General features: G+C 35.7%; 2 protein-coding genes across 6 annotated transcripts in view; one reads left to right on the forward strand and one right to left on the reverse strand.

The window, feature by feature from the left end:
* Positions 1-58: 58 nt before the first annotated feature.
* Positions 59-3,154, forward strand: LOC117121933 (ribosome maturation protein SBDS-like; the record flags this gene model as incomplete). The annotated part of the gene is given in 4 exon segments (XM_033267347.1): positions 59-188; positions 361-561; positions 1,177-1,347; positions 2,138-3,154. Coding segments are annotated over 4 exon segments (631 nt in total), but the record flags the coding sequence as incomplete, so codon positions are not given.
* An 836-nt stretch (positions 3,155-3,990) lies between these two features.
* LOC117121931 (nuclear receptor corepressor 2-like) overlaps positions 3,991-20,749 on the reverse strand; it is a 46,458-nt gene continuing 29,699 nt past the window's right edge. For 2 of the 5 annotated variants that reach the window (XM_033267342.1, XM_033267340.1), the window contains exons 11-29: positions 20,114-20,200; positions 19,649-19,824; positions 19,176-19,318; positions 18,721-18,905; positions 18,072-18,241; positions 17,565-17,724; positions 17,317-17,432; positions 16,818-16,937; positions 16,627-16,683; positions 16,101-16,243; positions 15,226-15,817; positions 12,933-13,674; positions 11,508-11,689; positions 11,021-11,200; positions 10,472-10,579; positions 9,463-9,626; positions 8,607-9,036; positions 8,108-8,212; positions 3,991-7,744 (exon numbers count right to left, since the gene is read on the reverse strand). In XM_033267342.1, the coding sequence (XP_033123233.1) occupies positions 5,577-7,744; positions 8,108-8,212; positions 8,607-9,036; positions 9,463-9,626; positions 10,472-10,579; positions 11,021-11,200; positions 11,508-11,689; positions 12,933-13,674; positions 15,226-15,817; positions 16,101-16,243; positions 16,627-16,683; positions 16,818-16,937; positions 17,317-17,432; positions 17,565-17,724; positions 18,072-18,241; positions 18,721-18,905; positions 19,176-19,318; positions 19,649-19,824; positions 20,114-20,200 (6,028 nt within the window). In that variant the 3' untranslated portion in view covers positions 3,991-5,576. The remainder of the gene's footprint in view (positions 7,745-8,107; positions 8,213-8,606; positions 9,037-9,462; positions 9,627-10,471; positions 10,580-11,020; positions 11,201-11,507; positions 11,690-12,932; positions 13,675-15,225; positions 15,818-16,100; positions 16,244-16,626; positions 16,684-16,817; positions 16,938-17,316; positions 17,433-17,564; positions 17,725-18,071; positions 18,242-18,720; positions 18,906-19,175; positions 19,319-19,648; positions 19,825-20,113; positions 20,201-20,749) is intronic. The other 3 variants (XM_033267345.1, XM_033267344.1, XM_033267343.1) reach the window with 3 other exon arrangements.

Here is a 20,749-nt window from a genome sequence, read left to right on the forward strand (position 1 = left end):
ATATATATATATATATATAATATATATTTTTTTCATCAATATTTTTATCAATATTTAGTGAAAAAGATATTGATGAAGTTTTACAAACCCACACCATATTCACTAATGTATCCAAAGGCCAAGTTGCAAAGAAGGAAGATCTCCAACGAGCATTTTCTACTGAAGATTCCACAGAAATTTGCATTAAGGTAAATTATTTATGATTAAAGTAGAATATCCATTAAATATAAATTAGGTATAAAAATAGATATTTTAAAAATATAAATACAATCAAGATATAAGGAGTTGATTGAGTTTCAATAATATAGCTGTGTAGTATGTGGTATTAATGCATACTAAAAAAGCAATAATTCTCTTCAGATTCTTGCTAAAGGGGAATTACAAGTATCAGAAAAAGAGCGCCATCAGCAGCTAGAGTCGATGTTTCGAGATATTGCAACAATTGTCGCTGATAAGTGTATCAATCCAGAAACAAAGCGACCATACACTGTTGGCATTATAGAGAGGGCAATGAAAGACGTGCATTTTGCAGTCAAACCTACAAGAAATGCCAAGCAACAGGCAAGTGATATCATTTTTCATTGAGAGAGCAGCTTAGCTCAGTCGGCTAATCTGGTGGTAGCCGCTGTGTTTGCGCTGAACCGTGGAGATCTCTAGGTCCCTGGTTCAATTCCCATCGCTGCCTCTCCTTGTGTTTCAGCTTGAGGGCTGAAATACAAGTTACAATAGCGCACCGTCTTTTGGGTGAGACATTTAAGCCGTTAGTCCCGTGTGCATTAGGGCCCATGTGCACCTTAAAGTACGCAGTACACTCTGGAAATGGCTTCTTTTCGAGGCTAATTTTTAAAACTGAAAAAGGCGGCTTCAATTCGAGTTGGGCTTCTTCTCAAGATTAAGCCCATTGGACTTCAATTTGAGGTTTTACGGTATGTGAAAAAATAATTTTTACCTTGTCTTTTTAATGTTCTTTTTATTCCATCTATGTGAAAATTGAAAATTGCCTTTCTTATTCATTGTAATAGTTTGTACAGGTATTGTGTGTACAATAGGATGTTGGTAGGATTACATCATGGATACTAGTTATATTTTTTGTTCCTAACAAACTTTTGTGTTATAGTTGAATCCATATCAGCACTATAACAGGGAAATTTTCTATTTGTGTTCATCACACTTTAGGCTTTGGAGGTCATTAAAAAACTGAAAGAGACCGAAAACTTTGAAATAGCAAGAGCTCAAATGAGGTTACGGATTAGTATTCCAAGCAGAGAAGCAAAGAAAATCAAAGAAAGATTAACACCAATGATATCAACTGTGGAATCTGAAGAGTTTGAAGAAGAATTGGAATTGGTAAGACAAATATTGAATCTTTGTTAATCATTTGCAACCTTTAAAGTATGGTAATTTATCTGCCTTTATAAAACACCTAAACAGATCCTTGTGGATTTGGTATCATGTGACATTGGTAAATTTACACCATTTTGTCACTCACGAAAATTTAGTTCCATCCATGCATTTTTTGATCCATTCATTTTGTCCCATTGAACGCCTCTACTTAATGCAATGTTTCGATAGGTTCTTTTCCATTCAGAAGAAGGTAGAGATAATTTAAAAAAATAAAGTACTGTATCAAATGAAAGGATCTATTTTAGGTGTATTTCAAAACCAATAATCAATATTTTGTATTTGTGCAATGGAAAGAATATTTTCATTCGTTGAGATTGTTCCATTCAACTCATGAAAATATTCTTCCCATTTCACTCATAAACATCAGTATTTGTATATTAATAAAGCCAGGATTGATAGAATAATTGAAGGAGCAATAAAAACCTAATTAGTAAAAATTGCTGCAAATAAATATAGTATACAGTAGTATACAAGGCTGATGTTGAATCTTGATAATCTTATATGATACATCCCACCCAGAACTTGAACATGGATAAAATGAATATTAACATATGTTTAATTTAATTTCCGTTAAGTGTAATTCAATCCATGCCGTTTTTTTTTATTCCCATCTCAATAAAATGAAAATGTCAAGAGATAAAAAGTACAAAAGGCAGTTTCAGACAGTGTTGTTGATGTAATTCAATGCTGCGAGTCAAGTTAAAAATATGTTTTAATTTGTATACCAATGCAGGTATGTCTGGTTGATCCTGGTTGCTACAAAGATATTGAAGAGCTGGTGAGGTCAGGGACAAAGGGCAAAGGTCGTGTTGAAGTACTCAGTTTAAAAGACGTGGAGGAAGGAGATGAACGCATTGAATAGTCTATGTCAGTATACTGTAATATTAAGATAAAGATTTAAATAGCAACATTAAGTTCCAAATTTTTGATTGCAAATTTACTTCAATAATAAGAATTTGGAGAATGAAAAATAACCCTAAAACATATGCTTATCATCGAAAACCAGTGAGCATGACATTACAATTGAACGCAAGTCAGAGGCAGACATTTCTAATATCAATACTCTAGTCTGTAATATTAGTTTCAGTCTATCAAATTATATTTGACAAAAACGTGACATGCCAAAAATATGGTCATGACTTCACATCGTGATTATAGACATGCAACAGTTTTTGGTCAAAGAAAATTAGATAGTGTGGACAAAGCTTTAGAATTATAGGATACTGTATATTGTTGGAATTGTGTCCACTGGCAATGAACACAATATGATTAAAACTGCTGTGATAAGATATAAAATAGGTAGATGTCAGGACAGTTATGTATGTCAGTATTGACGCCATTTTAAGCTGATTGGTCGCTCGCACCACAAACTAACACAATCAAAATAGATTGTGTTAGTTTGTGAAATCACAGTAGCACGTCGAAATGAGCGTGTATTGGTTGTCAAGCAATTTTGTATTCTTTACCACACAAAAAGTCCTTAACAACAGCGTGTATTTTGATGCGCTTTTTTGATTTCACAAACTAACACAATCTACGAATTATGGATATTTTTCTTAAAAGTATATAATTTGTTTAAAATTATTTCTTTATCCAGCATTACTTGGCTAATGAAAAGCATTTTTATCCTCCAGTAACCAGGTAGAATCTATCTACAGCATACTCTTTGTGTAACAAGAGTGAGCTATGCAAATTTTAACATGCATTATTAAACAAATCAATAAAGTGTTGTCATTTGTTCAAAATCTGATTTGTATTGGTGGAGTTGTTTTGATGCAGAGGAATTACAAATATACAAATATAAGGAAATACTACCTATCAACATACAATCCGTGATGCACCATTAAACAATTTAACCTCTGTTGATTTTTTTTTTAAAGCAGCACTAGAGAGGACAATGACTTTAAATATCCTGTTGGCCTGGACAACACATACATGCTAAATCCCCTTGCTAAAACTGGCGAAGTTTTTCTAGGCATTAGCTTGGCCCCTCACCAGGGCCATTGGTCAGATCCTGTCAAGCAAATCTTAGCACCATGACTGATCATGAGAATGGCAACCCCACAAATTGCAAAAAAACTGTTTTGTTGGCCTCATCCATTAGATTTTTCCTTTTCAAATTCTGCAGCAACCTACCTCCCACTCCCTCTCCTGATTGCAGTCAAGGAATCACTAGCAACCCTCCACTGTAAATTACATTTCCCTCAAATACAGCCCACCCCAACCAACTATCCTATGCCCACAATAGGACACTTGCCACTTTCATTAACCAGCACAAAAATTCTGGATCAAACACTGAGTGTTGGAGGATCCTATATTTTTAGGATAGAAGTACTTACATCAGGCCTACTTTATTCAGATCTGAGGTTCACAGACATGCTTTTTCTGTGTGCTCAATAAATGAATGGAAATCACTACCAAATTTAGTTTTAATTGCTAAATCTATAAATCAGTTTAAAACTTCACTTGCAAAAGCTCACAAAAACCACCCTAAACTCTACAATCCATATTATGAACTTTAATGGCAAGATGTTTCAAGAGTCTCTACTATCAAGTAAACAAGTAATAAAGTACAAAGTATAAAGATTATGTCAAATGTGATGTTTTATTCAACATATGCATTACATATAACAGCAAGTTACAAAACATGTAAACTCCTGAGGTGCATGCTTCAGCAACAACAAAATTGACTAAAAATGTACTGCTGCAATGAAACACTTGGTTCAACAGTCCAAGATCTTAGTTTACACTAAAGGAAATACTTGGTATAACATTTGCTTAACTAGTGTAAAAAACACTGTAGTTAACAGTTGCTAAAATATTCCAAGATCTCGCTTTAAACTAAAAGAAACACTTGATTTAGAAGCAAACAGTTGCCACTTAAGTGCAAGATCTCACATATGAGAAACAAAATATCTATAGAGGATTAATGTCACATTTTCATGCGATGCAAAATAAACTTTGAATTTTCAATATGTTTAAGCATTTCATTTTTTTTTTTATAATTGTAGGAAATGGTTACCTTATACATGATATAAACATTACTTATATACAGATTTATTTTACACATTAACAACTGTCTAAAGACATGAGTAACACCCTGCACATCTGAATCAGTTAAGCACCTACAGTATAATCAATACAAGTATCTAAATGTCCAACATTATCAACCTACCTCATCTTTATCATACATCACATTCTTTTTCTGTAATAGCAGATCCCTACAGGATGACTTTGGAGTGAAACCATCATATAATTAACATACTTTCACTATTTTACAATGACTCAGAAGCAGTCATTTCTATGATTTTTCTTTTCCAATCTTCTGTGGTAAATCCCAAAAGGACAATTTAAAGGTGAAGCCCATTACATAGTAAACATACATTAGCTATGTTACAATTGTAAATCCCAGTACTTACTTGGTAGTAAAGTCGTTTAAATTATCATATTTTCAATGTTAAGCCGGACATTAACTGCGCCCAAAGGTTTGCGGCCAACGCGATTCTATGAGGAATTCAACACCACGCATGTAATGGATAATTTTTAATGACGATCCGTTCAGGTCGTATGACCGTTGTACGATGCAGTGAGTGCCCAGTTCAAGACACCCAACTCTTTGCTATCATATATATATTTAAGATTAACAAAGAAAGAGTACAAATACATACCTCACACACAAAATTAATGTCAAAAAGTAAATGTCAAAGGGTAATTGTGATACTCAAAATGTGTCAGTACAGAATTGATATATTCAAAATTATTGAATTCTCATTTATCCAGATGAAATGTTTTTACTCTAATCATGAAACAAATTCTACAAAGAATGTTTACAATACTAATCTTCATATACTACTCTTATGACGTAGAACAATTTTCATGGGCAACTTTTCTTTAAATTGCAAATTATACAAATCCCAAAGATATAATAAGCTTAAAGACTTACATAAGCAGTATACATTGGGAAATTGAATAGTCAGCATAATTATGAAATTTAATGTAAACAAAATATATCAACATAAGAAGTAACAACTAAAGGGTGTTAACAGATTTTTAAAATATCTTATATCTTATATAAAGGGCCCACTGTAGGATACAACTTAAAATATCTACATTACAAACATCTACTAGAACATTATACTGTACTAATGTGGTAACTTTACAGATTTAAGTTTTTAATCACTGTCCGATAGAGTTTCATACTTGGAGGAAAGTAACGGTTGGGGTTCTTTATCACGATAACCAGTCACTTGTTTAACTACACCAGGTCCAGGAGAGGGGCTACTAGTTTGGATTGGGTGTGTAGGAGGTACATGAAGAGATTGATTCTGATGTGGCATAGGATGGGCTATCCCTGGCTGTGTACCCCCAATATTTAAAATAGACAATGCAGAATAGCGAAACTGATTTGGTACTTGATAGTTAACCTGGGAGGAACTTGGAAAGCGAGGCTGACCTGGGTCATCAGTGGTTGATGACTCTGGAGGTGTTACTGGGCTATGGCTAGAAGTCAATTTGTCTGAGTTCTTACTTAATGTCAATCCTGAAGGTGTAGCTTCTATTACAGAACTTTTCTTACTATTTGACACCTCAGATTCATAAGCATCGGAGGTAGCTCTGGCATTACCAATGGAAGGTCTAGAAGCTGACAGAGAGGATGTATCTGGTCGAATGTCCTCTGAAGAACTAGCACCCTTCTGCATGGAGGAACTACTGTTATCAGGCTGATTTTGTCTGTTGGATGAGCCGCTGAATTCAGCATTTACCAATCGTGTGACATACTCATCCATTCTTATTTGTTTATTGTCATGTCGTAATTGAGCATCAATCACATGGTCCATAGCCTGCTGCAGATCAAAATGAAATGACAATGTGTTATTAGAGTTGTTGGTGCTCATCCGCAGAGGAACATTATTTATAACTACAGGCTTAGCAAGTGTTCTAGCTGGAGAGCGATTTTGACTCCCAACAGATGGACTCCTAGGGCTTACTGTGGACACTGAGCTAGGTTTAGGGCTGTCTGCTGTTGGGCTACAATTTCTACCCTGAAAAACTGTTGTCCTGGCTTGATTCTCGACTAATTCTTTCCTTGAGGGTGAATGGCCTGCCCTAGATCCACCACCAGTTGAGGAAGCATGACCCATCATCTCTGTTGGATAGCTCCGAGGAGATGATAAATGGGAGGGTTTCCCCTGCTGTAAATTACCCTCTGGAGGTCTGTCATGTTTTCTAGGTGAAATAGGTTCTGTGTCGGAGCCAAAGGCTCTGGTCTTTAGCACCATATCTTGGCTACTCTCAACAAGGGGACAATCAGGAGACTTTCCTGCCTGCCTATGTAAAGCTGATGATGAGCTAGGAGATACACCCCTACCACCACCAAACCCATCTTGTTTTAGATTTGTGCGACTATCAGGTGTTAAACACCCACTAGGGGGCATGTCTCCTAAAAACCTCCTACCAGGAGATGTTTTCCTGGTGCTGGAGTGTGAACTTTCTGAAGTAGGTGATGAGCTGGTAAGAGTGTTACGCAAGAGTTCAGTAAAGTGCATAGACATTTGACTCACTTTGTATGGAATCTGTGATGTAGATGTAGCTTCAGCTTCATTCATACTTCTTGAATTCTCCTTAGAACCAGTGCTTGAACTTGCCTCAAATAAAGCTTTACTGGGTGACGGTGCCGTGGTAGTATCCACAGCTGTAGAAAGGTCTCTGAGACAAGATGGATTTGGTGAGTTGCCTTGCGAAACTACATCAGATGATGCAGCCGGAGATGCACAATGAGAAATAATTGACTCTATATGTTCAGAGAGTGTCACTTGAGAAGAATCAGGGCAAGAGACTGCAGTGCAAGGCTTCTTAACATCTCCACTTGAAGATCCTACTGCTGGTCTATCATTGTCCGCTCTATTTTTACTGCCGGAAGATTCTGGGCGGGATTTTTTGGTACATTCTAATTCATCCTGATCAGGTTGCTGCTGATTGATTGAACGGTTTATAATGACTTCAATCAAATTAGCAGCTGTGATTGGTGTACCTCCAGATGATCCATCCTCTCCAGGTTCCTTGTTGTCTTTATTTTGCTTATCATGTGTAAATAAAGCAGCAAGAATTGCTGAAAAATCACTTTTCTTTTTCCTGTCTCTTTGTGAAGAACTCTCCTCAGATGAAGAGTCTGGTTTGTTTTCCCTGGCAGACTCAACCCTCTGTTTATTGTTAGGTGATTGGTTCCGTGTAGATGGCTCAACCTTGGCAACTGGGCGCCGATGATGGGGTGGGAAGTGAGGCTCACTTGAATTTGCATCTGCTCTTTCTGTCTTTACACTTTTTGTTCCTGATGGCTTATCTGTAAACATATAAACAGATAAACAGGGGTAATGGTGATTATTTCTATGTACTAATTAACCATTTTAGTAAAAAGCTATTTATCTTACTATTTTACTAAAGATATTTGTTTTAACAAAAGCAATAGTATTTGAAATTTTTCGATGTACAACTGTTTTTATCCATATTTATAAAGGGTGATCCTTCCAGCGTATCCTAGAAGGCCAGCTGATATTCAGGGGCCCTCTTAAATAAATAAAATAATATTACAAGGCTTTGTTATGAAATCAAATTGGATGGCGAGAGTGTTAACCACCAAGCTACATCTCCACGCCATTCAGACACATTAAAAATTATTTAATTCATTTGAGAAGAAATTACCCACCTTCATTCTGCCTCTCTTCCCCAGATGAAGTAGCACGACTTATGATGAGAGCTTGGAATGCCTCAGTACCAGTAGGGGCTGCAGCAGACTTGTTTCCGCGATTCCCTATTAAACAGGGTGCATAAATGAATATAAATACATTGATAATTTATTTATTTAAAAAACCTAAACTGCCCAGCAACTGCTGCTCATTGTTTCAAAATCACAAAAAATGACTAATAAATAATTATGGAAAGTGGACAATAAAATAAAAAATCCATTTAATATTCATTGTTAATGGCTAAGATATTGGACAATGTGAATGCATAAGATATTATATTATTACTTAATCAAAATATTAAAAATTATCATAACAGAAATACAATCATGAAGTAAAATTATTGATACATATTTCAAATTTCCATTTCCAAATAAGTTTAATATAGATTAAAACCTCTACTAAAGGTAAGTTGACAGTAAACGTACTAAAACCAGAATTGAGTCAAAATTATTCACTCACCGCTACTACTATCTGCGCTCACTTTGGCTGCTGCCTTCAGTTCAGGATTCGGTGTCCCTGTCATAATGCTAGGCCCTCGAATTGGTGTCCCCTGCATGATGCTACCCATTGGTGGGCCGTGGACTGGTATTCTAACTTGTGATGGTGCCCCTGGACTAGCACCCCTTCCAGAGCCGCTTAATCTTGCATGATCATGTGGAGTCATGCCTGGCCAATGCCTAGGTACTCCACCAGGGTATTCCATATACATCTCACGGTGCTGGGCTGGTGATGGCACCTGTTGAGGCCTAGTATCAGGAGGTTGCTGAATATGTGGTAATGTAGTGTGAGGATGTGGGGGTAGACCATGGGAGGAAGATGGGTGGGAAATTGGTATGTACTGTGCAGGCATGTGGGGTAGGTATGCTGTTGATATATACATCAAACCACCCTAAGGGGGAAAAAAAACAATGAAAATATCAGAATCCAATCTTACGTAAATAGTTGTATTTTTATATTAAGGAAGAACCAAACTATTGACAATTCTTAATGTACAATATTTACAGTACATTATGTCCCCTTACTGGTCAGTTGCATCCAAGAGGCAGTCTTTATAGCATCCAAAAATTTCCTGGGTCAAACTGTGAGCTTCTTAGCTCGAGCAGAATCCCAATGATAAGTTTATCAATTATATATTCCATGAGTCATGATAGCACAGTATATATACGCTTGTGCAAAGAGCAGTTATTTTGTTTTTTGTTCTCTGCACATACAGACTACATATTTTAAATTTGTCCATGTATAAAATCTCTTTGTGAAGAATATATTCAAAATCACCTTTCAAAAACAAGACCAAAATTGAAAAAACATGTTTTACCTGGTGTGGGTACAGCATATGTGGTGATAAATGTGCAGCCTCAAGTGGAGAATAAGGCTTGGTAGGTGTTTGGGGTGCTCTTGGGGGTGAAGCTGGACGGTCTTTAGAGGGACCACTACTTGGTGGTTGAAAATGCCTCATCTGCTTAGCAGTCAGAAAGTCTCCTAAAAAGAAACAGAAATCACATAAGGAAATAGCTTGATATTAAACAATATGATTACTTCACTAAACAAATTCAATTCATTTTTTATATTGGCCCCTGTTCAATATCACACTAATAGTTCTATTATATAATCAGGATTATGAGGAAGATCTGTATTAATGTCATGATTTGTGGCAGAATTTGAAACCGGAACCCTCAGGTAAGTTTGTTAACCACCAAGCAAGAATCCAGTACAGTATGGAGCGAGGATGGATAGGACAGACACACATTTAGAAAAACTCTACACTGGAATCCACAGGGCTAAAGAAGTGTGGGAAGACAGGCTCTACAATGGAATCCACAGAGCTCCAGGAATGTGGGAAGACAGGCTCTACAATGGAATCCACAGGTCTCTAGAATGTGGGAAGACAGGCTCTACAATGGAATCAACAGGTCTCTAGAATGTGGGAAGACAGGCTCTACAATGGAATCCACACAGCTCCTGGAAGAGAGGCTCTAGAATGGAAGTACAAAGTACAACTCTTTCCCTGCCTGTCGGGGGCTTCATTGCCCTGCCGTCGGGGAAATCCTAGCACCACCAATGGTGGGAAGACAGCTCTACAATAGAATCCACAGGGCTAAAAGAGTGTAGAAAGACAGGCTTTATGCTCTATACTGAAATCAACAGGGTGAAAAGATTGTGGGGAGACCAACAAATACATGGAAAAGAGAAAGGTTGGCACAGGTTGGAACCAGAAGCAGAGAGATTAACGCGAGAAACAATAGGGTACAGTGGCATATGGTCACAGATGACATATGCTCCACACTGAGTGAAACAGGCATGAGTAAAGTACATGCTAAACTAACCTGCTAGAGTTTCTTTTGAGCTGCTTTCAAACTGTCCTCTAGTGGCTAGTGGCACTTCTTGTGGCACATGTGGATAATGAACATACATGCTGTGACCATCTCCCACTCCTGTTACAATAATCATATTAACTAAATTAAGAATTCAGGTGCAGTGGTGGAGATGCACTACTTTTGATGACGCCAAATCTCAAATGAATGACTGGGATATATTGTAGCCCACCACACTCCCTTCCACCCCTCTCCAATATCGTATAATATTGTATAAAATATAAATTGTGTTCTGTCAGTACTCTTCTTTATTTTAAATTTTAATCTATGCTACAGGTAGATTCATACTTTACATAGATGTTGGCAAAAATGGATTGAAGACAAGCATTTTGGGCATTGGCTTTGTGGCCTGGCATGGACAGTCCTATTTCTGGGGGGGGGGGGGGTGTTCATTTAAATGAACAATGGCAATTTTGGTGTATTCAATTAAATTCAGGTAAATAGTCATGAATTGAACTAATATTCTGCAAGAACTATATTAAATGTGAAACGCAATACTACCTTTTGCATGAGGGTCATAGACACTTCTTCCATCGAACGTCTTTGTAACAGGGCTGTCTCGTCGCTGAGCTCCTCTTAAGTTGCCTTCATACATGCTTGCACTTGCTTCCCTGTGATGAGGTCCTTGTTCAAACCCACTTGGCAGATGTCGCTGGCCATCATGGCCACCATAATGGTTCCCTATAAAAATATGAAATATATCAATATTTACTGATAAAAATTTTGTAATTATAATAAACAAGAGAGTAAAAGAAAATGTACACTCTTGCTAAATTTAAAAAGGATTCATCTATGTTCTTTGGCAGTAAATTTTTCTGTTATATTTTAAAAGTTACCAATTTTTTCCAATTTAATATTTTTGAAGGTTTTCCACCTTCATTTCTAAATTAACTAGACAAAAATCTCTATTTACGATTTGGCAGAAAAAATAATAGTATAAGAACGAAAAAATGAATTTGTTTTACACGCTTTAAATATTTGAAAATACCTCTTGGTTCTTGCTTGATGGGTATGCCTCTCGTAATGGAGCCTACTGGTATCCCAGTTGCCTCCTTTGTCCCAATGGGTGTACCATGTGTGATTGACCCACCTGCGTGCTGGTTGGGAGATAGCTGGTGACGAGGCTGCATCATATGGGCATCATATCTTCCAGTTGTTCCTTTAGAAATCCTTTATCAACAAAATAATCCAATCCAAAGCATTAAGTACACTACAACATACAGTAAAAGGTAAAGGCAAAGGGAGAATAACCCCTAACTAACTCATGCCACTCTCCTGAATTGCGAAATGGGCGTGTTCCGTGACTACCTGGCCACCATAAAGAGGCAATTGACATGTCGACAAGGACGCGAAGCCCCGCCCACAAAGTCGAAAACCTTAGACAGTGGCAGATAGACTTACCGAGTTGGCAAAGATTTTCTTTGCTATCAACCTTCTTTAAGAAAGAAATTCAGGGTAGGCGGTATGCATATGAATCATATATTCATAGTGTTAATCTATTTCATAGAACATGGCGGGGAAATTGTTGAAAAAGCCTCTGTATTTCGCTCCCAAAGGAAGAGGGAAAAGCCGCATTCAGTCAACCTTGTTGTCGGCAAAGGCCAAGTCACTGATGCGCACTGCTCGTGTAAATCTGGGTATCTATAACCAAGCACAGACATCTAGGCCTAGGCTCACGTATGTTTCGTGTTTAAACCAGCTGTCTACGGAAATTAAAATGTCCAGAGAAAAATTTTTTGATCACGTGACTAAATGACGCTTGCTGATTTGTCCATTTATCTGTCAATCAAATCTCGTTGAGATGTTAATTATAGCAGCTACATGTTCGCATCATTCCACAACAGCAGGATCTGAAATGAATCATAGTATGGGGCAACTCCCCTACACTTCCAAAAGATGCAATAGGTTTTTAAAATGTACACGAGCCAGATGTGTAAACTGTGCCTCCATTTTAAGTCCTTATCGGAGAAGACTTGGTTCTACCAACCAAACCGGGCGAAGAGCAGCTTTAAACAGTACCAATGTCAATGCTTTAGATCACTCCGCACTGCACATACCAAAAAGTAAATCAATTCAATTTTCCAACAGCAGCAAGTTGACCAGTATTTTAATATTGTGTTCAAAATTAACACAAATTTTCTAAATAGTATTAATTTATTAATATATTACAATTAATTATAACACTTGCAATTTAAAAGGCTGCCGAATTATGCCAGTTTGTACTCATCACAAGGAGTTGTAAATTGAAATAAATAAATAAATCAATCAATCAATCAATAGCAATCATTTATTTCAGACAAAAATCCGTATCAAAGAACAAAACAAAAATATGCCATAGAAAGAGGCAAATGCCTTAATTTGACTGGTTGATTGATTGATTTTTAGTGTATGGTACAAAAAGAACTTTACAAACCTATTCGGTGATGGAGAAGACCTGGGGTAGTTGTTAGGTGTACCATGAGTAATTGATCCCGGGACAGCATGTGCCATGTGCATTGTTGGAGAGACTTTTTCATCCTTAATAGGCTTAGGTGATTTACTAGGCTTCAAAGGTGGTGGAGGTGGCATGGAAGCTTTAGGCATTCCTATCGGCGTTGCTCTAGCCTGGCTTAATAATAACGCTCTATCCTGTGTAGCCAGAGATGACGGTATTAATGGGTACGGCGATTCCTTCTTAGATACAAATGTTCTAGGGTTTCTATTGTATGCATCGATACTGTTTGCAGTGGAGGATAAATGTGCTCTTTCCAACACTGAGTCATAACCTGGATAGCCTGGGAAACCTGCATGACCATAATATGCAAACTGTTGCCGTGCAAGTGCATCGTCCATATGTACAGGTGGAGGGCGCTCATAATGTTCATGTCTCTGTTGATGCTGTGACGTATGAATTATATGTGGAGATGCAAACCCAGGAGAATGCTCAGATCTTGATACAGGTCTCATCTTCACCACAGACTCCCTGGAATCTGGCCGGTTAGGGGTACGTCTATCTGGTGTTTGTCTCTCACGTTTATCGATATGGTTAGATTTTGATTCCATGTTTGCTACCAATGTGTGGGAGGGTTTGATGTCTTTGGCTATGTGGCTTTTACTTGTCAGAGAAATTGGGTCTTTTGATGAAGGTTCACTTGATTGGCTTGGGGTAGGTTTTGCTGTGAAAAAGAACAAAGCAAATGTAAATTTTGATATAGATATGGAATTTTTTAATTTGTGTTCAGGTCATAATGTATTACCCACAATTTCAAAATATTAGAGACACTCTAATAGAACGGAGCCCATAAAGGAAAACATGGAAACAATTATTACTTTTAAGCTTTGTCCACACTAACAAATTTTATGTGACAAAAAAACTGTGATTATGGCCATATTTGGGTGTAATATGACATCATCATGCCCATATATGGGCACATCACACACATTTGTCACATAAAATTTGATAGTGTGGACAGATCTTTATACAATGCATAAATGATGGTTTTCAAGACCACTCTGCCCACTAATTCCAGGGAGATCATTTACATACACATAGTATTTTTGCACATTTTGAAGTGGAGTACAATACCTCAGTGGTTAAGATGCTTGCCTTCTCATCTTAGAGTCCTGGGTTCAATTCCTATCACAGCAGGGTTTTTTCTCACGACTAAAAATCAACTCTACTCCGTAAGCCTCATAAAGAGACTTATACCCGATTCACACGTAAAGTTAAATTCAACTAAAAGTAACAAATTGTAATCGAGCCATCTCCCGAGTTATTCCTCCCGAAACATAGCATTCACACGCGTCTGTAAGGTAATGCCAAGGTCGTGTAAAATTTATTCAATTTTATTCAATGAATCATTTTCGATTCTACTGCGATATAGGCCTAGCCTAGGCCTAGTTGAGTACCCCTGACATAGATGGACTATTGAACTCACCATCACAATAAACATTCGAAGCAATCAAATGCCTTAACAACTGCTGTACTACTGTACTACTACTAGGCCTAGCTTCTGACGTTTCTGTCGACTCTTGATAATACTATTACTAACACCATCCCGACGTTCATTATGTATCATCTTCTTCTACCATTACTAATTAACATCAATAACAAGGGTAATTCATGCATCATTGAGAAAAACTAGGCCTATCTATTGCTAGTGGATCAGAATCGTCTGCAGAAAGAAGAAAATTCAAAGAACCCTGCGAAACACAGTAGATTGTTGTTGTGTTGGAATTCCTGCGCATGCGCACATCCATCCATGCTACATCTCAGAAGTTTTACCAGCCTCGCTGAGGCTGGTAAAGATTACCGAGACATTCCGAAATTTTACAAGGATATTACACGGAGGTACTTTCACACGTGCCTTAAAATGTTACTTTTGGTTACATTTGGTAAGATTTTTGTACGTGTGAATCGGGTATTAATTTATAAAGCATCATTCTCACCCTGTAAGTGGCGAGTGTACTCGCTGTTGGATGTGAAGTAAATATTTTTACGTTTTTTTATATCCACAATTGAATTTGCCGAATATTAGATGTAGATGTAATATCAGATGTAAAATTAATAGTAATGTCCAAAAAAATTTAGCTTAGTTACTATTTTGTAAAAAATTATTTCATTCTCATACAACAGTGACCAACTCTCCACTTCCACAATAGAAGTGTTGCTTTATAAACCAAATGGACTTTTAAGTAAAATTATAAAGATATTATAAAGCACTTACCAAGGTGCTTATCAATGGCTGAGTTGATCAGGTCCCTAATATTAAATCTGTTCATATTATCCTGATAACTAGTATTTGTACTACTTGGTTGATCCGCAACCTCCGTTGCCTTAACAGCATCCTCTTGCTTGTGATTGCTAAATGGTTTATCTGCACTAGATGTCACTCTGCTAGTGTCACTTGCTTTCTCCATAGGTCTTTCACATGTTTTGTCAAATAGATCTGCAGCATGTGGAGCCTCGTCAGCGCTACATGTAGCGCTAGAATCGTCATCTTCTCGCTTCATATCAACATTAACAATATCTACAGGTCCCACTTCCACATTTGTCTCTTCAGATTTTACTTCTATCTTGATATCATTTACTTTTACATTGTTCTGTGGTTTGTCTTCAGCATTTGCTTCTGGACTCTCACTAGTCTTTCCTTCAGGATTTTCTATTTTATTAATTTGTTTATTGTTACTTTGAAAAGAAGTGTCTTCACTTTCACTTGCACTGGCAGTGTCTGTACTACAATCCATATCACTATCAATATCAGACTCATCATCAGATGTGGCAACACTCCCTGCTGACACTGTCTTCTCGCTGTCCACCTATAGACAAGTAATATGAAAGTGTAGCATATTAAACCATTGAAATCTCAAATATGGAGTGCAGTGTTAAAATGGCAGGGATCTCTCTCAACAAAAGAGAATGAGAACGAGAACATGTAAAAAATCAGGTGTAAGATAGGCAATTCCATTTATATGTCCTTAAGCATAAGTGTTCAACTGTTTAAAAATACAGTTTACATAAATAATAATGGTATGTATTTATAATGCACACAGATAATGCATACATAAAAATATTAATAACTTAAAAACCAACTGAACATACTCTATGTCTGTGGTGTTCTTCCAATATTTCTTCAAGATTAAGTTTTTTCTTGTAGTTAGAATAAAAGTTGCGACATTGGGCTTCAGTCTTAGAACCAACCAATTTAGAAATAGCAGTCCAGTCCCGGCCATGTTGCATCAGACCTAGAAATTCAAGATAGAAAACATTTAGCTAATAAAGATTGATATAACAACAAAACAGAAAAAAAAACTATAAAAATAATTTAAACAATAATAGAAATAATGTTGAATTTGGAAGGTATAATTGTATTAGCTTTAAAGTGCTGAACAGAAAAAAGAAAAACAATTGACCAGAATAAACTAGGCAGCTCATGTAACAGAACTTGTAAAGCCCTAGCAGTAAATGGACCCAACTTATATGTAATTTTAGATACTTCTATGGATACACTAGAGATAGTTGTTGGTTTAGAGCACAGGGGGGCACAGTGTGGCCCGACAGTTTAGAGAATTATTTCCATTTCCTATGTCAAAGGTCACTGGCTGTTGAATGTAAATGAAGACGGTACCTTTCTTTGCAGTGGCCATCTCATCTTCAGTCCACCTTAAGGAGACTTCAGTTGCATCTAATTAATATAACATTGACAATTAAAACATGATACCAAAATATAACACTGACAAACTACTATACCAAAATTTAGCACAACAATGACCTGAAAATTTAGTTAAAGCTTTGCTAAATACTCTGACTTCAACATACCATTATCAGATGTCTTTTCTGAGGTGGTTGATATTTCCATTTCAGTTCCATCAGTCCCAAGTTTTCGAGCTATGCGATTGAAACAATTAGCACAACATTTAGGGATCTCTTCACTTATACCTATAAGAACATAAATGTAAAAAACAAATGCAATTAGTTAATGTCTAAAAAACGATGCTATTTATTTAATTATTTTTTTTGACGGGGGGAGGGGGATTGTTGGGGATGGGGCTACAGGCGATAGGTATCATTGCACCCCACGATTAACTTATTTACTCTCTTCACTTAGCTTCATTTATCACATATAGTATTTGTATCTTATTTGTATGTGTTTATGACGTAAAGTGAAAAATTTGATAGCAATTTTCATAAGTCAGTCATACAAGAAAACATTTTGCTTTGCTGCTTAACTCAGTCAGAAAAGTTCACAATTGCATTAGTCTTGATAGTTTAATGTATTTCTTTTTAATGCTGGACCATTCTTACCCAAGCCACTTACCTATTTCTTCAGCTATACTTTTTCTTTGTTCTTCTGTAATTTCTGACCACTTTGCTGGTAGAAGTTTCAATTTTCGTACTTTTCTTTTTGGTGTTTTGCATGTTGGTATTGGACACCTATGGTAACAATATATAATAATATACATGAATAACCTACCATTCCTCACAGTTTGTTACAGATTTTTAAAAAAGAGAGAAAATAGTAGGAATTATACAAGTTAATATATAAACTAGCAAGTATTAACTTACCTTCTTCTTATTGACCGGCATCTACATTTACTGCAAACTCTCATATTTGGAACAACCTCCAACTTATCAATACCAAAGAGACTACAGTTGTTATGGGTGACAGGTCTACTTAAACTACCATCTAACGAATTCTTGCACACTGAACACTGCAATGCCTCTCCTGAAAGCATACAAGAAAATATTATATAAAACATTTTCAAACTTTGAAATAATTATACTTAGATTGATATTTTTGAAAATTAAAACAACCAGGAGAAACTTCATTAATTCCAACTTAAATGCTCATTTTAAATGATCAAATTTGAAGTTTAAATTTAGTTTTAGTCAATGTTTGTTTCTGGTCACACTTGTACTAAGAAATTAATTAATGTCAAATTGCATAGCTTAGCCATCCAATTCAGAGTTCTAGGTTCAATTCCTGTGACAGTCTAACAACTATAAAAAACTCCCTAAGGCTAATTATGAGACATATATAAAGAATATTGATTTTTAATGTTACTGTCTTACCTTCTTCTGTGGGTTTATTTACAACTGCTGCCTCTGGTTCAGCTTCTACTTGCTCATCTTTTACTTTAGATTCTTCTTCTTCCTTCTCCTTCTCTTTCTCTTTTTCTTTCTCCTTTTCTTCTTCCTTTTCCTTTTCAGCATTTTCTTCACGCTCCTTTGTTCTACTTCTCCTGTGAGTAAAACACATCAATCAAATTGAAATACTTGCCAGGTACATTATGCATGCAATTAGGTAAGTTAAAACATTTTTGGCATTCTACAGATTGTAATACATTATCCAAATATTTTGAAATTTCTTATGTAGTATGGAAGAGTGCAGATACACTTGTTTAGGCTAATTATATTGAATCTTGAACTGTCCTAGCAAATTTATGTATATTGTAACATGTCAATACATTAATGAAACCTGGGTAAAGGGTGGATTTAATCAATACTTAAAATTATATACCTCTTTTTAATGTTGAGTATAAAAATAAATAATGTGTGTAATCATGAGAAAGCTACATATGTGTTGCTCATTGCTTTGTTTTAGCATGTTGTACTCGCATTGTATTTTTGCTTTGCTTAGCATGTTGTACTTGCATTGGTGGTTTCTCTACTTAGCTTGTACTTACATTGTAAGTGAGTTTGTTTAGCAGGTAATACTTACGTTGGTGGTTGTTTCGGATCTTCATCCTTATCCTCTCTGTCTTCATCATCCTGATTTCGAGGAATACTTGTCTTGGGTGGAAACCTACTTCCACGACTTTTCTTAGCTTGGTTTTTCCGAAGGATTAATTTGTAATTGTCTTTTTTCTTGGTTTGATAATAATGCAGAACGCAGTCAGCAACACTCTGAAATACATCAAGATCACATGATATTAGATTCTAAAAATTGATACAAAGACCTCATAAATGAAACATGAACTAGGAAACAATTTAAATTTTTGTGTGGGAGAAGGATTTTTAAAATATGGTGGGAAAAAAGAAAAAAATCATTACAAATCCTGGAAATAAAGAGAGCAGGAGCCTGTAGAAACTCATTTTGTTAGCTTATCACATATTAATTATCTTCGAAAAGACAAATATAGAACTTCTGTTATTGAAATATCGCCATCCATTTACCTTCTTTTCTAAAAATGAGGCAATGATGAGGAAGTTCTTGGGATGCTGCAAGAATTTATCCTTGAATATTTCTTTTTCTTCATCAGACCATGTGTTGTATAACAGTTTTTCTTTATGTTCTTTCATTGGGTCTTCCACTATGCCTGCAGGAAACGGCAACATTGAAATGGTTAAATTAATTTTCTTTTCATTCCAATTCAAATTATTTGTCATATTGAATAAACACATTTGGAATTTGTTTTCTGAATCAAAGCACAAACATTTATATTATCTAAAATAAAATAAAAGAAAACATAAAAATAATTATGATTATTACACATGCCTACTAAAAATCATGTTATGGACAAAATATTTATTAAACAGTAAGATTTTAAAAACATTTCATTAAAAAAGATACTTAACAAAAGTTATTTACATGATATTTAGAACTGTTAAGTGATAACAATGTGTTCAAAATATATTGCAAGCAGTACCATTTTTATTGATGAATTTAATCCTACGTTGATGATCATCAAAAAGCATTGGAGGTACAACAGCAAGGCTTCTAATATGCCTATCGTTTGCCTCTGCTTCATTTAAACCATCAACAATTTCAGCAAGTTCAGCATCACTCCTGGCAATGTTTCCCCAAGTGCTCCTGCTTCCTGCTCTGTAAAATATCATAAAAAAAACTCTTGTCAATGTTATATATTTGAATATTGTTATTTTTTGGCTATTTTTTCTAGCTCTGCAAATGTTATGCATTATAGTTAAACAAGTGACAAACAAAAATAACAACCAAAACTAAATAGAATTAAATAAATATAAGAGAATATTGCATAATAAAAAAACAACCCATAAATAGTGCAATAAGTATACGCCTACAGGTTTTGACATACTGTGAATTTTACAACTGGATAAAAAGTCATTTTTGGAGGTGTTTTTTTTTAAGTGGCTACCTTGAAAAACGTTCTTGTTGCTCCCTCTGTTTCCGAATTTCAGGAAATTGCTTTTCAAAGTATTCCCTGGCTTTTGCATCCTTGCCCCTAAAAAACACAAAGTATACATTTTAAAAATACAGATTGGAATAAATGAAAAATGAATATGCATTTAAATAAACTTCACTTAAATACCTAATTACATTTACTAAAAAAAATACTGGTGACATTTGTGAATCTTGAACTTAATAAAAAATTCATCACTTATGTATGAGTCAAAAGATTATTTTATACTGTTTGTAGATTTTTAGAGTATTTTATACACCAATACAGTAAGCAATGCACATTTAACTGAAAAGAGAAGACTCCATTGTAAGAGACTGAGATTCAGGGATAACTGCCCATGTGCACTCAATGTCACAACTTTGCATAAATTTTTTTTCCTACCAAAAAGAATTCCCAAGCATGTCCAATTTATTTCTTCTAATGTAGGTACTCTTAAGGTGTGTTTCTACTGATAAACACAAAATAATCGATTTTTTAAAACCATTTTTTAATGAGTACCTGACAGCCTGCTGGCGTTGCAACTGCATTTTTTATTTTTCGAAAATCGGTTTTCGTGACGGAAATTACGTCACCATTTTGTTTATACAACAC

This window comes from Anneissia japonica, unplaced genomic scaffold (genome assembly GCF_011630105.1).
Source record: "Anneissia japonica isolate Jap-2015-1 unplaced genomic scaffold, ASM1163010v1 scaffold352_len1594369_cov220, whole genome shotgun sequence".
Classification (NCBI taxonomy): Eukaryota; Metazoa; Echinodermata; class Crinoidea; order Comatulida; family Comatulidae; genus Anneissia; species Anneissia japonica.